The sequence below is a fragment of the Gossypium hirsutum genome, chromosome D11 (assembly GCF_007990345.1).
Source record: "Gossypium hirsutum isolate 1008001.06 chromosome D11, Gossypium_hirsutum_v2.1, whole genome shotgun sequence".
Taxonomy (NCBI): domain Eukaryota; kingdom Viridiplantae; phylum Streptophyta; class Magnoliopsida; order Malvales; family Malvaceae; genus Gossypium; species Gossypium hirsutum.
The window spans coordinates 22,068,644-22,085,334 of NC_053447.1; the positions used below are offsets into that span (position 1 = coordinate 22,068,644).

Below are 16,691 nucleotides of genomic sequence, written 5' to 3' on the forward strand. Positions count from 1 at the left end.
TAGTTAACAACATTAACCATTTAGACTAACTAATTACATTATAAAAGTAGATGGACTAAATTATGTAAAAGAATTGAAGTATATAGATTACATATCAAGTTTCAACATAGTTTAGAGGCTAAAATTGAAAATTGACCATGGTATAATGATTAAAAAAAAGGGGCGACACAAACTTAAAAAGACATAGGAAACCAAGTGTCAGTCTTTAAGACTCTTATGATACTCAAACTATATATAATTACATAATGTTTTAACCGAAAAGTTGATTATATTGACTATTTGGACTAATTAATAACATTATAAAAATACAGAGACCAAATTATGTTAAAAATTAAAGTATATAGATTAAATTTCAAATTTAAGCATATTAGAGGGACTAACACTTAAATTTAACATTTTTTTGCAAAATGCAAAATGCAAAATGCAAAAAGAGGTTGGGTGTGCCACGTGTAAGAACTGCTTTTATATATAGATATATAAATTTGGTTCCTCAAGACATGTCCTTCAATACATATATATTGAGAAATACATTTCACACACAAGCTTGCTTCCTTTTTTTGTTGTACATTGACAAACATTTTCAAACAGATAACAAGGTGGCAAATCCTTGGATGGAGGCTGAATTGATTGATCAGCTCCTGTTCCATCTTCAACTACAAATGCCATTTTCAGTCCCCACCCAGTGTCAAGCTCCAAATGACAGTGCATAAACCATACACCTAAACCGGCAAAATAAATTCAAAATCAAACTCAACCCTATGATTACCTATTTAATTAATCAAACCATGTTCTATGCTAACATTATTAGTAACTGGATTGTCTGCTCTAAACCGAATGGCGGTCCAACCCCCAGTAGAATACCAACAGTGTTTCTTTCAATCGGATCAACCAGGTTGAACTTCGATGGGTCCTTGACGGGATCGAAATTTCCGATCCCGGTTCCAATGACGAAGAAGTTACAGCCATGGAGATGGAATGGATGTGATTCAACTTTTAGGAGATTGGTGTCTTGTAACGCTAACTCAACCGTGGAATTGAAGGCAAACTTGCTTAGCCTTGTCCCATGTGCAGTGCCAAGGTCGGCAGTAAGGGGTGCACCAGTGTCGTTGAATGGCTTAGGAGGTTTGTCTGGGAAATCTATCCTAAAACCCCTTTTCGTATTGAAGTAATGAGCTTGGAGAAGTCCCATTTTGGGCATCACGAAGGAGATATTGTTCAATGAAGCTAATAGTCTCGTTCCTTTTACGCATGTCGTGCACAGATCTTTACCGAAACCGACTGTGTAGAAGAGTTTTCTATCAACTTTAAGGGGCACAATTGCAGGGAACTTAGCTGAGTTTAAGCTCCTTAGCTTTTTGTTGTAGCTCAAAGCGAAATCGGTGTCGTTGGAAGCCGGTAATTGGGGACGTGTAGGAAGAACAATGTTGGGAATTCCTTTGTATTGGAGTATTGCTGTTGCTGTTTTGTTCTCAACTGGAAGTGGTGCATCCGTGAAAGGCCTAGCAGCCATGAAATATCTGCCGGCCAACCAGTTGGCTCGTACTAGGACGTTGGTCTTTTCCCCGGTGCGATCAGGATAGCTTAAGTCATAAACGGCTTCGTATAAACCGCATCAACCTCGACTAACATCACGTTATGACCCGAAATCGCAAAGAAAAGGTCATCATTAAGGGCAGCATTGATGATTCTTAGCAGGTATGTCTTCCCTGATTCAACCTCCATTGCAAATGTATCTGTAAACATCATCAATAAACAACAAATTAAGTATAAGTTTTATTTTAATCTCAAATTCCCACCATATATATGGTTTAAAGTGAAAATGGTACCAATGAATGGACATGTGGTTTGTGACATTGACGATAACTCTGTCTCCTTCTCTAGCATAGATTGTAGGCCCTGGAAACCTCCCATTTACAGTTACTGCTGGCTTTGCATGGCACAGTCTGCTAATGTTCTTCACTAAGATCTGTTTAAAACACATCATTGAAATTCAACAGCTAAAGGAATTAGAAGATCATGAGAATTTAATAAATTGAATTTTCATTTCAGATTTGACTCACATTGAACTGGTACTTCTTTACAGCAGCTTCTACTGGGAACGAAATGAATGCAAGGAACCCGACAAGAAAAAAGAGACCATCTGGAAAATAAAGCCATTTGTCGAGGTGGAAAACTTGTAATAATAACTTCTTTTTTTTGTCCGGATGAGACATGAAGGTGTATTTATATAAAGCATGAGAAAAGGTAAGTTATGGCAGTTTGTTAATGTAGATGATTACCTAGAAATTACAAAGGAGTTCCAGGGAAGCCGGTATAAATTTTTAGGGATGGAATGAAATTTTATTTTTTTATAATCTATAATTAATTTAAAAATTTAAAGACTTAAATAATAATTTTTTATTTTAGAGGTGTGCCTTGCGAAACTCCCAAAATTCGCCTCTGAGGAGTTGTCATACTTAACTTAAACATTTTAAAGAAAGACCATTAATTGGCGTAGGGACTGAGATTGCTACAACTAAAAGAGTATTATTATTTAAATTATGGATTTATATTTAATGCAATAATAAATTAGGTAGTGCCATGTGTTAAAGTTAATAAATTATTAAAAAATATTATATGTATTTGATATTAAGAGTTTTAATTTAGAGAGAATATTTGATGCACTCTCAGGGCATAACATAACATATCATCATTAAGTAAAATAAAAATAGTGGAGAATTTATAAATAAATACTAATAAATTTAAACATAACGAAATAATAATTAATTATAAATAAATACTAAAACTCAAGACCTCGAGACTCGAAATCCTATATTATAAAACTCTAAATTTGAGACCTTAGACCCTAAACTCAAGATCTTAAACCCGAGAACTATTAATATCTATTTATAATAGTTATGTTTAATGTTTAATTATGTTTAGACAAAATTATTAGTATTTATTTATAAGTCTTCTATATATTTTTGTTTAATTTAACGATGATGTGTCATGTTATTATTTATTAATAGTGCATGAAACTTATGCACTGACAATGCATCAAATATTATTCTTTTAGTTTAAGGATACTTCATATTATGGGTGAGCAAAATTTAAAAAAATCGAGAAAAAAATTTAAAATTTGAATTATTCGAATCAAGTTAATTGAATCAACTCGATTTTTTTTCGAATTTCAAGTTTGAATCAAATTGAGTTTCCGAATTCAAATAAATCGACTATCAAATTATATTATATTATTATTTAGTCTAATTATTTTCCATACAATTCCATTCGATTGAACAATTAGCTCTGCTTCATATTCTTGAGGAGGAATATATAAAATTTATAGATAAACACAATAAACACGTCTTTTTATTAATCAGCTGCTTGTTCTTTGGTAACATCAGAGTTAAGGTTTTTACCATGGTTTGAAGCATTAGAAGAATTACAATTTTGCAAGGCTTACTTCTAAGCATTTTGTAGCATTTGTTTGCAAGGCCAGTTTGATTATTTGAAGGACATATATCATTTAGAGAAACTTTGTATTGCTTGTAGCCAAACCATTTCTCAAAATAGTAAAAGGAAAGTAGTGGAATGAGATAGAAGCTTGTAATAGTACTTCAATCCACGTGACACAGCTGCTATCTATGTTAATCAGATTCAAGCACGAGTGTAAGATATACGTCCGCGTTCCATATAAGTAATGTTTGATTTTTTCATGTATTTGAAAGCTAATTATATCCTCATAACATGAGTATTGGATACATATACTTTAAGAAAAATAAAGAGTTATGAGTGCATAAGTTGTTGTTGCTGTCAAATCTCATACCGTTGATACGAGTATAGAATATAATTATTTCAAGAAATATAAAAAGTTAAAAAGAGTAATATAAACCGTTATTATTGTCATATCTGTCACGAGGTTAGAACTTTAGTTTCACAATCAGTGCAGCTTTAGGCAATTTATATTTTTTCAAATTCGTCTAGTCAATCTAACTCTTGCGAGGTGAGAATTCTCAATAGAAATTCTTCAAGACACTGCAAATAAAGCGGAAGCAACTCAAAGATAAAAGAGTAACGAAAGATAAAAAAGTCACAAGACAACAAAATCACGTCAAGTGTTTGAGTGAATGCTTTCAATAGTATTCAATTATTATGAATAATTACATTTGAGTGATTACAAATAAGGAAAAACTTCTATTTGTAATTAAACTCGTTCAGATCAAACAATACAATTTATTCTACATCGACGGTTAAGATTAAAACATGTTTACAATTTGAGATTCTTAAAAGGAATTTACATGATCTTTTAGGATTACAAAATAAAATCTTATCAGATTACATATATTCTAAGATCATTTTTTATATTTACCAAGCTAGTCCTAATTTTCTTTAAGTACTTTATTGGGCCACCAATACTTCAAGTAGATGAACTTCTCCGCATATTTCACGAATCAGACTAGTTCAAGTGGGTCAAATGAGTCCCATTTAATCAATTGACTTTCATGAACACTCTTTGTACGTTAGTCACGGATTTTAATCCCCAGCCAGTAAAAAATTTGCCTCTTAAATGAGTTACACCAATAGTCACATGGCTATGTTGCCAAAGCTGCACATGTACTTGGGGGTAAAAACGTGAGAAAGAGCTAGCGGCTAAAGCATGGAAGCATGTCATTACAAGAAGACATTTTGGAATAGGCCAACGATACTAATCCAAGTTTGTTTAAGAAGGCAACAGATTTTCGGTTGAACCGATGATTTTGGTCTTTTGCTAAAAGTAGGTGTCTTTTGGTCTGTTTTCCTACAGATCACTGTATCTATGTTGGAAAGGACAGTTAACATATTGTGGGAAACGAAGGTACAGAGAAAAACTCCAACTGTTGCCAAAAACTATATACATTTAAAAAAAAAATCTTACAATCAGATGACAGCAGATACCTCTTACATATGATCAAATCTAAGAAACTATATCATGAAAATCAATGTCGGAGTCAGACAAATTCAATAACCAACTAACCGCCTTTAGCTACAATATGATGATATTGGCGACACATCCCGGTAAGCAAGCCCCCTACCAGGCAAAATATTTGTCAATACCAAAGTCAATTGAGAGCAGAAAAATCCATGTTTCATTTCTTCTTTTTTGTTGGGATGGATTTTGAGAACATGGGCAATTTCACTCCAAACAGTGCCTTGTGAGACTTCTTGTCTTTGGCATTGTCATTAGCATCTTCGGGTGCTACATTGTCGGATTGAAAGCATTCTTTTCGTTCACCATCATAGTTGGCATCTCTTAGTAGCCGTAGCAATTCCACTGCGCTTGCCTTCCCTTTTTCACTCCCATTAACGGATACATCGAAAAGGGCGGGGAATATATCACTCTCATCCTTCACTAACTGACAATATTCAACACATTGCGAGCACAACGAAAGGAGAATACCCAAGGCATGCTCTTGATCCTCGTGACTGTTGGTCTCGAGTAATATAGCAACAGAACCAATGCATCCAGGAGTTTGAGCGATTGAAGCCCTGGCCGCTTCGTTACTGCACAAATTTCGCAATACCACCATACAGTGCCTTGCGAGAGTGGTGTCTTGTAAGAATGGAGCCAATTTTGGGATGCACTCCAAACGCTCCAAATTGGAACAAATATCGGGGCTTGAGGACAGATTGCGCAAAGTTTTAATGGCTCGTTCTGGGAAATCTGTGATATTCAAGTCAAGAATATTTAAAAGGGAAACAAGAGCACCAGATGCAGCAATCTTGGATTTACAACTGCTATGGCAAGACAATACTTCCATGGAATCGAGAACCTCTCGAGTTACTTCAGAGTCGAGGAACAATGATAGCAGACTATATACATCTTCATTTAGGTATCTTATGCCATTTCTGCAAGAAGCTCACAAAGCAATGAAAAAAATAAGCCCCTCTATTCAAGTAAAGGATAGCAGAAACTAACAAATCATGCTTTAAAGGATCGAAATGACATGCAATTCTTCAAAGAAAAACGAAAAAGGAAACACGCAAAATAATGACCTTTCACATGATAAAACATGATACAAGAACTGCTGCAACACATGCTTGAACATATTACCTGTTTTTGCGAAGAAAGGTCGATAACAACTGAAATCCAGCTCTCTGTGCTCTTACATCCTGTAAATCATGACCGCTGCTCAAAAACTTAACGAGAGGCTCGATGAAGTTCTCGAGTGACAGAGAAAAACAAGCTAGCTCATCACATTCCAAATGATTTTTCATATCTTCAACTATCTTATATTGTGCTTCCCAATCAAGTTCAAGAAGGCTAGATAGAGACTCCAAATCCATCTTACTTTTGTTGCTGGGAGATTGATATCGGCAAAGATCATCACTGTTCTGCTCTGGTACCAAACTTAAGCCATCTCCATTCTTTTTACTGGAAGTATAACTAGCATCTAAAGATCCAAGCGATATATTGCTGATGTCCACTGGAAAGCGCAGATCATTTATATAACTGCCAAAACTAGCTATGGAAGTGGAAGAAGTTTCCAACAAGTGAGACACATCAGGTTGGCTGCTTGGGTCCTGAATGGTGATCCCATACTCCAAACACCATTTTAATATTATATCCTTCATGGTAGAATTTGGAGTAAATGACAGATGGGCCAGTTTCACTCCGGTTTTTGGGCACGTATCATTACCATCATCGAGCCACTTCTGGATCCAAATCCTCTCAAATGTTTGTCCAGAAGCAATGATAACAGGATCATACATCAATCTTGAAGATATGGGGCATTTAAATTCCTCAGGAAGAGTAGCAATACTTGACTTATCAGCAAGAACATCATGTTGCTTATACTCCACATGAGATTCCGCATTAACCGAGTGAGTATGCATACAATTAGTACTAGGGTTGTTACTTGCAAACGCTCCTTCATTCCGATCAGTCTTGTCGTCTGTTTGCTCTTTGATAATAAGGTTCGAATACTTCCTCAGCAGATACAAAAGACATCTCAAGATATATTTCTTTTGTTGGTCAGAGTCACTGACTTTTTCCAGCAACTTCCTAATAGATCTCCTCTCCGTTAAGATTTCTTTTGAAGACGTAAAATGAAGTTGTGATGCTGCAGTTTGAAGAGCTTTAATTTCAGCACAGTCCATTGCATCCGGCTCTGCAACTCCCCCCAGGAGCAATTCTCTTACAACCTTCCCGATCTCTTCTTCAGATTTATCAGGGATAAAATTTGCAGCTCGTAGATCATCAATAATTTGAGAGATCTGCAATAATATTTCAATGTCAGCATGAACAAAGAACATGACCCTAACTAGCACCACAAAGAAGGGTGAATATAAGCTTAATAGGACAAGTGATTTGACAAACCTCGACCGCCAACATAACTGGAACCATGTTCTGAATTTGGCATAAACCTTGTTCCAACAAGTTTTTTGATTTTTGAAACCTTGAAACTAGGACATCCGTTGTTATTACCTGAAAGTAATTGCAGAGAACTATCAACCAAAAAGTATCAAGTTGACCAATCAAAAAGTTCAACTCTCTAGAAGACTATTTAGCATCAGATTGTCATAAAAAACTGGCCTTCGAAGAGCCAGGTCATAAACTCAAAGGGAAAAAAAACGCACCAGATAGAGTTTACTGGATTCGCTGCAGTACTGGAGAAGCAACTTTGCTCTGTCAATTGCACTGATGAGTGAGCATAGTGCAGTTATTCCCGAACTGCATCGAGGTCGAGCAGCTTCGATTTCTGGGAATATCCTCATAATCCTATCAACCAACTTCCTCAATTCAGTGCACATCACGTGATGCACCTACAAACATAGTGTCGGCAGTGCAATAAGTAAAACATACTCATATGAGATGAATATCAAACACCTTAAAAGCAAACATGGGTACAATGATATGATCCTCTACGTTTAAGCAAATATATGTTTTCTTACACAGTAACAATTAATCTGCACAGGAATAGATGAATTGTATAAGATCTATTTTCAAGCTATACTTTAACCCCAAAAATTCCATGTTGAATCAGAAAAAGAAAACCACACTCAGTAATTACTTGTACCTTAAAGGGACTGGGATGGCATGGAGTCTCCACTACTTGGGCAGCATCGATCCCCATTAAGAGATAGTATACTGATTAAAGAAACTGAACAACAAGTAGTTAAACAGATCAGAAACTGCTTAAGATAATCATATATAGTTTTTCAAATATTAAACTGTAAAAGATGGAAAGGGGTTTTATTTCTTTCATTAGGATGTGAGTTTTTTTTTTTTTTAAGAAAAACTCACCTAGTGATGGAGAAAATGGAGCACTGATGAAGAGAAGCTTTTTTTCTTTTTCTTTTGGTTATTTGTATGTAGCCACACCAAATATACAGAAGTTGAACCACAACAAGAGGCAAATACACTTTATTTAGCAAAAAAACCACTTAAAATTAAAGAGGTAAGCACTTCAGAGAAGAAATCATTGCAGCCACCACAGAAACAGTGACTCACGCTTGAAAAACAGTCAGAACCACCTCTTAATTTTGTCAAACCACAGATGAGCAAGGTGAAAAGGAAACAATAATTCAAAGAAAAAAAAATCTCCCAACACTCAAAGAACCATGTTAACAGCCATAGGTGAATATATTGTAAAAGAAGAATCTTGAAAGGGAGGACAATTCCACAAATGAGAACTCTTGTTATAACCCAACAAACGAAAGAGAGTCAAATTCAGCTTTAGAGCCCTCTTAGACAAGGCAAGCAAGAAAAATAAAAGAAACCTTTACATCAGGAAAGTAACAGTTGCCTGGGGGAGGGGGAACAGGACATGGAAATGCTTATGAATGAATGAGAAATTATCCTAAAAGAAAGTTTCTTCCTTTTTTGTTTTTATTTTTTAGACATTATGATCAAAGGAATCAACTACTTTCCCCCACCTATATTATTATAATTGCTTGTACTATTAAAATAACAATTTAATGTATAAATTTAAAAATGATCTATCAATTGTACAGATAGATGAAATTCATGAATAAAAAAAATTCGAATAGGGTTCTGGAAGAAGAATTGCTTTTACGATAATCAAGATAAGGATAAAACAAAAACAAAATGGTCAAAGGGATCATTTTCTCCGGTCTCTAGACCAGGTTCTTCTTCCTCTGGTTAAGCTTTAAGACAACGTTTACGACAGTCACAGGACTGCTATCCCACTTGCCTATGATTCTGTGATGATTTTGTGACCCTTGATGCTTCATTGCATTGAATCAACGGTGATTAAGGTTTAAGCAGTAGTTCGTGTATTGACCAATGCTAGGCTGATATATCTATGTGCGGTCTACGCAGTCACTCTTGAATGGTAATAATTCAAAAAAGTCAACAAAGTTCAAAAGTAGATAAAAACCCCAAAGCTGTATATCTCAACTACTGATTTTATTCATGAGATTCAGATACCCAATTTTTATTTTTATTTTTAAATACATAAAAAATTGAACTACTAATTTATTTGTGGATTAAATTCTACTATTAACTTTATTTAGTTAAGTTTTGTTATTCCCAAAACCTGATGAGGCAAATGTATTATCATATATATAATGTAATGTTAGTTTGTTATTTCCATATATCAGTCACTAAAAATCCACTTGATAGATTAACAAATGTCTTATGTATCAAGGCTGAAATTTCAAAGATCAAAAATTACAAAGGCTTAGAATGATCCAATTAGAAAATATGGACTGAATCTACAACTGTACACATAGTACAAGGCTAGTAATTAAATTTAATTGAATGGATTTAGCTGTTACTATCAGGATCAAGATTAAAATTTTAAAATCTAAAAAATAAAGGGACTAAATAGATAAATTTTATAAAATATAAGGACTAATAGCAGAATTCAACATTCTGTTTTTAGTTTTTTTGTCAGAGCCTATTTGGCGTTTTCTAAATTCGAGTGGTCAGTTAAAAGCAATGGGTATCTGATAAAAAAGCGCAAGTTTGATGTGATTCATGGGACCTACTTGAAAGCCAAGCCAAGCCAAGCCGGCGCACACACAAGGGGAGCTGTATTCTTCCCTATTTTTTTTCTTTTTAAATCCAAAAAAGTTAAAAAGCCCAATTCAGGCCCAGCACAAGAATTTGACAGTGTCAATATTATTATGGCGCAGGTGTCGAAGGTACGATGATTCTTTTTTGTTTTTCTTATCATAATCGTGCAATGTATCAACTTTTATTTATGATGTAGTAACCGTCAGGTATTTAACCTTTATATGCAAAAAGAAAATAAGTATTAAAAACGTGCATATCTTGTATTCGTTGACCAAATTTTAGCTATATTCGACTACAATTTTCTTATTTATTTATATAATAAAAACTTTCACAATATTGACAAATTTTAATAATTTTCTAGACGTAATAATTACATTCTTTTGTAATACAAGATAATTAAAATAAAGTGTAATTATAATTAGTAATGATAAAGAATTGTAATTCTCTAGACGTGTTTGGCTGATAAAATGTAATTATATCCTAATTTTCTATATCATATTTGATAGTACAAATTGTAATTACATAATTACATAATTTATATTATTAAAAATATTAATTACTGTAAAAAATTATTAGTATCGTAAAAATAATTTTTAACCAAGTAACAAAAAGTAAAATCAAATCATCATATTTATTATGTTAGTCTAAAAAAAGTAGATTCTACCTACGAAGAGTACAAAGATCTCCTTCCTTTGTGTAGTGTTTGAAGTATATGGATCATTTTAATTCTACCTACGAAGTTATAAAATATGCAACATGCTACTACGATCCACCTTTTTTATGTTATATTAAGGTGATGTTGTTAAAATGAGAAATATTTTTTATTTTTAAAAAAATATTTTCTCAACCACATTCGAAGCCCTTGATTGTGTCAAATTAAAGAGTTCTCGAATTGTTTATGGTGCTTGTGTTTGACACCATTTTCTCAAATGGTGTCATACCCTACTATATGATGTAAGAAAACACTTTCTATTTGCATAGTTAGCATCCACATTATAATATTTAGGTTTACAGTTCAAATAATTTGCTTTAATTATAAATACTTATATAAGCTTAATTTAGAAAAGAATTTATACTAAGATATATCCTTTTTCATAATACATAAATTAAGTCAAAATAATAAATAATATTTAACCTTTATAAAAAGAGTTTTTATAAATTGTCCAAAACTTTCTTAACACTTATAAATAATATATATTTCCCTTACTTTTAATTTTTTTTATAAACAAATTATGATAAGTATATTATTTTTATAATATATAACATTAACATATAAATAAGTTATGTTCATACTTGGTCATAAATTTTTATATATAAATATATTATAAAACTTTTATAACATGTAAATTAATTTTTTTACCATAAATTTAAATAATATTTTTTTATAATTTTCTAAAATACACAATATTTTTATAATATATTTTTTCAAGATTTACAATATAATTTTTTTTGTCATAACTATCCCAAACATTCATACATGTCATGTTTATAATATACTTGTAACACCCCTAACCCACATCTATCGCCAGAATAGTTTCGGAGCATTACCGATCAAACAGACATAATTTCAAAACACAATCAAACGTATCCAAAACATGTCATAACAATCATCCTAAGTGCCTAACCAATGTACCCTCATAGGTACCACAATTATATCAATAAAACATATCAATAGAACATCATTCAAATCCAACTTGTAAACATGCCAAATTTAATCTATTTTACCTATTTCATGTTCATTTAAACATTAACTAACATGCCATAATATGACCTCAAACGTAAACACATACTTATATATATAACCAACCAATATTAACTTATAATCTTATTTACAATCAATCCACAAAATGACTAATAATTAGACACCTTTGGTATATGCCGACACAAAAAGGATAAACATCACCACGTTTGAGTTCGGGACCGTTATTGGAAGTTGAATCGGCGATCAAAATTAAGTACCTAACCTGCGCACGGAAAACAAAACCGTACACTGAGTAAAACTCGGTGGTATTTCTATAATCCGAATATAAAAAAATGAATCACAAATATACAATCTAAATATTTCAATAACCATATCACATTTCATTTGTTTCACAATATCTCAATTATCATATTTGCTATATAAATAGCTTTTCACAATTTAATACACATATCATTTAAATAATAATTTTGTTCATTCCATATCCAATTCATGAATTCACAATTCATGTGCCTCAATCCATATTTCAATTCACTGTCCCATTTTCATTTCACATACAATATCATCTAACATCAATCATAATGCAATTTCGATTAATTATCCCTATTAACACAACTCGGACTCGGACAAATACACGGATCCAACCAAAACACACCAGTTTGGCACCCAGTGTCTCATAGACTCGAAGTCGAAGAAATCCCTGAACTCTTCCAATCCTATGGCATGCCATCTATATCCGACTAAGCCCGATACAGTTAATAGGGTTCCAATTCACTTTTCAAATACAACCAATATTTATTTCAATTCAAATAATCAATATATTCAATATATATACCAATTCAATCAATATAAATTCCATAAATTCATCACTTACTAAATCAATCCATTTCAATTGCAAAAAACAATAATTCTCACCTCAACACTTACCATATACATTAAATTGAATTATAACTATTAAAAACTAAATTCAGATTATAGAAATACAAACCAGAAATTTCGAGCTATTCCTCGTCGACTTTATTTTTCCCCTTTTTAGTCGAGAGTTCCGGTACGACGTTAGCTACAGAATTAAAATAATTAAAATTTATCAATACAATACAATTTAAATTCCATATTAAATATTTCAACTTTTTACTCAACATTTGTCTAAATTCCAATTTAGTCCCTAAACCGAGACTAACTTTAATTCTTCACATTTAATTCTTTATTTTCATGCAAATTCCACTTTAGACTAAATTGAACTCCCTATTTTCACATAAATTCCTAAATTTCAAAATTTTCACAATTTAGTCCCTATTACTCAAAATTTACAATTTATTCTACAATTCAGTACTTTTTCATTTCTAACTTAGAAATCTATCAATTTAATCCCTACTACTCAAATTATTCAACATTGTCAACATTTAAAAACTCAATAATTTCTAAAATTTCAACATAGATCGGGTAGTATTTAATATCGGGATTCTAAAAACATAAAAATTATAAGAAAAAGAACTAAATTGACTAACCAATTGAACTTGAAACCTTAAAACCCTAGTTTCTCCTTTCTTTCTTTCTTTCATTTCTTTTCTCCCTGTTTCGTTTTCTGCTTTGTTCTTTTTATTATTTTTCTTTTCTTTATTTATTTCATTTACTTATTATATTTACTTTATTATTATATTATATATATTTACTTAAATATTAGTTAATACATATTTTATTAATATATACATATGTATATTATTTTTACACATGTAATCACTATTACCATCCACTTGTTGAAATAAAGCTTAATTGCTTATTTAGTCCCTTTACTTTTCTTTAATCTATAATTTAACTTTCATCTTTTTTGCATTTTAGTCCTTATACCTAATTACTCTTAATTCATGCAAATTCACCTAACTAAAACTTAATTAACTACACAACTAACTTCGTAAATATTTATTATTTACGAATCCGTTTTACAAAAATGGAGTCTCGAAAATAAATTTTTCGACACCCATGACTATCGGGTCGTTACAATACTTTTATAACTTGTATAAAACATTTCTTTAAAATTAGATTTAGGTGTAAATTGTCTGTGTAATTACTCCAATTCCCAGCCTCCCCTAAGAATTAGAAAGTGCATTTGGGATGCTCCAATTACACTAAATTTGATGAGACCCACCAACTATAATAGTTATCCAAATATACCACAATTATGTAATTACAAACAATTACACTCAAATCCAATTGTTAAGTGATTTTCCAAACGCTATCAAATATTTAAAGGAAAGGTATTTATTAAAAAAAATAACAGAAAGTAAATTAAATAAATTACATCTTAAATAAATTATATTACGTAAGTCTCTAAACTATTATGTAAGTTTTGTAATACATAACTAAAAGGAAGTGAAAGAAATGAACTAAAGTTTTTAAAAAAAAAGAATTGAAGGTTTTATAATAATTAATAAAATTTCATGTTAATGAAGTAGTTGGAAAGAGAATTAGTCACTATTAAATATTAAAATTATCCTATCATTTTTAATAAAATCTAAAAGTACTCCTATTCATACTTTTAAATGATATTGAATAGTTTATTTAAAAGAAAATTCATTTATTTATTCCATAAATGAGAATATATAATTTAAGAAAAAATTAATAAATACCTATCGTAGAAGGTGAAGGACAAATTTCATCAACACAACAAAAGTTTCAACTTTAGCATCGAATGAACATTATGACATGTTGAAATTGGCTTTATCACAACTCAAGCACGACATATTTAAAGTGATTCCAAGTGTTGGAAATATACTACTACAAAATGAAATAGTTAGCACTGACAATATAAATAAATTAAGCATAAATAAATAAAATAATCATTGTACCGTGGAAGAACCACTATCTTAAAAGCCAACCCGCCCTGATCGATGTAATCCTGTAGTGGACATCGCCCCCCCAAGATTAACACAATACTTCAATATTCATACACCCGAATAAATAAGGTGGAACACAATTGGTATTGCTCTTCCCAAGAGTATTTGGAAAAGTAAGATGAAAACTAAACCTGAAAGCTTAGTCAAAAATTTGACCGAAAAAGTTTTTTGAGCAGAAAATAGGCGAGCTAAGAAAGACAGAAAAGAGATTGTTGTTTGCTTGTTATTGTGGAAAAATAAGATGAATGAATTGAAAATGGTAAAATAACAGTGTCAATTTCTAAAAATAGCAAAGGATTTTCCTTAACTGAAAATATTCTGCAACAACCAAAAGATTTTCTGCAATTGAAAAAATATCTTGAAAAACAAAAAAAAATTGATAAAAGGAACATAAATTTAATTAAAAAAGAAACAAGTGCAATATGTGTCGTAGACCTGTTAACACAGACGCGGACCGAGTGGGGCAGCGACACACGTATGTTGGGCCTTTAGCCCCAAGTTACTCAATGAATGTAAGAGGCAAAGCTATATTTAAATCCCTTTAGAAGCATTTTTTCAACCAATGGGGGATTATCCAGTTTGCATTACCAATATTCCTCCATTAATTCAAAAGAATTAGAAATTTTGTAAACATGAGAAAAGATAAAACGTGAGAAAAGCAATAGTAGAATTAACCGCTTAAGTACTAGTATCTTGTGAATTTGAACTAGTACGTAGTGAAATGAGTGGTTCTTCTCTTTAACAAGTGAATGAATCTTGAACTTGTTAAGATTGGGATTAACTCATGACACACGACTAATCTCAGATCCAATTTATGTTCCACGATAGATCAACAAGTTTTAGCAATACACCTCGGGATGATGGTAAGTGCTCTAGAAAGACTGCCCAATATCTTTCATAGAAGATGGCTAGTTCTTCGCACTTACACTGGTGATTTCATCAAGTCTATCTCAATATAGATTATCCGAATCAAGATTATGAAATCATTAAGATCATTTATTAAGCTCATCCTATCATATTTTAATTCGGTGAATTCATCATGTCTGTCTCAATAAGACCACCCAAATTTTGGGATATGAACTCATTAAGAATAAGAAATTCAACCTCACATGTCAATGAATTCATCAAGCCTGTCTCAATAAGAACACCCAAACCCTGAGATATGAATTCATAAAAAGTAAGAATTCAACCTTATGCATGTATATCGTTTTCCATAGGGATAGGTAAAATGTACACTATGAGTCTTTTCATGGTTCCATTTGACCACATTGAATTCCTCAACTACTGGGCTTAAGACCCATCCCTCTTGACAAATCGAAAACCATTTTCCTACTTAACTCTTTGATTAGTGGATTAACTAGGTTCCTTTCAAATATCATGTACTCCAAAGCAAGTACTCCATTCTTTATTAAATGTCTTACAAATTCGTGTCTTATTCGAATATGCTTTTTCTTACCATTGTAAGCTTGGCTCTTAGCAACGCAAATTGCGTCTTGTGAGTTATATAATAGAGATACGGGAGGTGTTAGTTTCTCCTATAAAAGAATCTCTGCAAGTAGATTCCTAAACCACTCGGCCTCTTGCCTGGCTAAGTCCAAAGCTATAAACTTTGATTCTATTGTGGAACGAGCTATACGCGTCTATTTAGCAAACTTCCAAGAAATAGTTGTTCCACCCAAAATAAAGACATACCCACTTGTAGAGCTAACTTTATTATTATTAGTTACCCAGTTTGCATCACAAAATCCCTCTACGACTGCAGGGTATTCGGAAAATTCCAATTCCCAAAATAATGTACCTTTAATGTATTTAAGCAACCGCTTTAGAGCATTCCAATACTCTTTGCTAGGATTATGAGTATATCTACTTATTCTACAGACTGCATAAGCAATATCAAGTTTAATGTAGTTCATTAAGAACATAAGGCTTCCAATAATTTTAGCATACTCTGATTGAGAAACATTATTTCCTTTATCATTTATCAATTGTATGCTAGAATCAAAAGGAGTCTTCACTAAGATTACATCAAAGCTATTAAACTTCTTTAACACTTTCTCTATACACTAAGATTGATTCAAAGCAAATCCCTCTCTGATTT

General features: G+C 32.1%; 2 protein-coding genes across 3 annotated transcripts; both read right to left on the reverse strand.

The window, feature by feature from the left end:
* Nucleotides 1-790: 790 nt before the first annotated feature.
* LOC107911070 (laccase-11-like) lies at nucleotides 791-1,510 on the reverse strand. The gene has a single exon (XM_016838963.1). It carries the CDS (start codon nucleotides 1,508-1,510, stop codon nucleotides 791-793), a length of 720 nt encoding a protein of 239 aa, XP_016694452.1.
* Nucleotides 1,511-4,856: 3,346 nt separating this feature from the next.
* LOC107913083 (U-box domain-containing protein 5) lies at nucleotides 4,857-9,119 on the reverse strand. 2 transcript variants are annotated; one of them, XM_016841525.2, is made up of 6 exons: nucleotides 8,264-9,119; nucleotides 8,037-8,120; nucleotides 7,597-7,738; nucleotides 7,337-7,444; nucleotides 6,071-7,233; nucleotides 4,857-5,865 (listed from the first exon to the last, which is right to left on the reverse strand). In XM_016841525.2, exons 3-6 carry the CDS (start codon nucleotides 7,732-7,734, stop codon nucleotides 5,106-5,108), a joined length of 2,169 nt encoding a protein of 722 aa, XP_016697014.1. In that variant the 5' UTR covers nucleotides 7,735-7,738; nucleotides 8,037-8,120; nucleotides 8,264-9,119; the 3' UTR covers nucleotides 4,857-5,105. The 2 variants fall into 2 exon arrangements, with proteins under 2 accessions (XP_016697014.1, XP_016697013.1); XM_016841524.2 differs by having other exon boundaries at nucleotides 7,597-7,782.
* Between the last annotated feature and the right edge of the window lie 7,572 nt (nucleotides 9,120-16,691).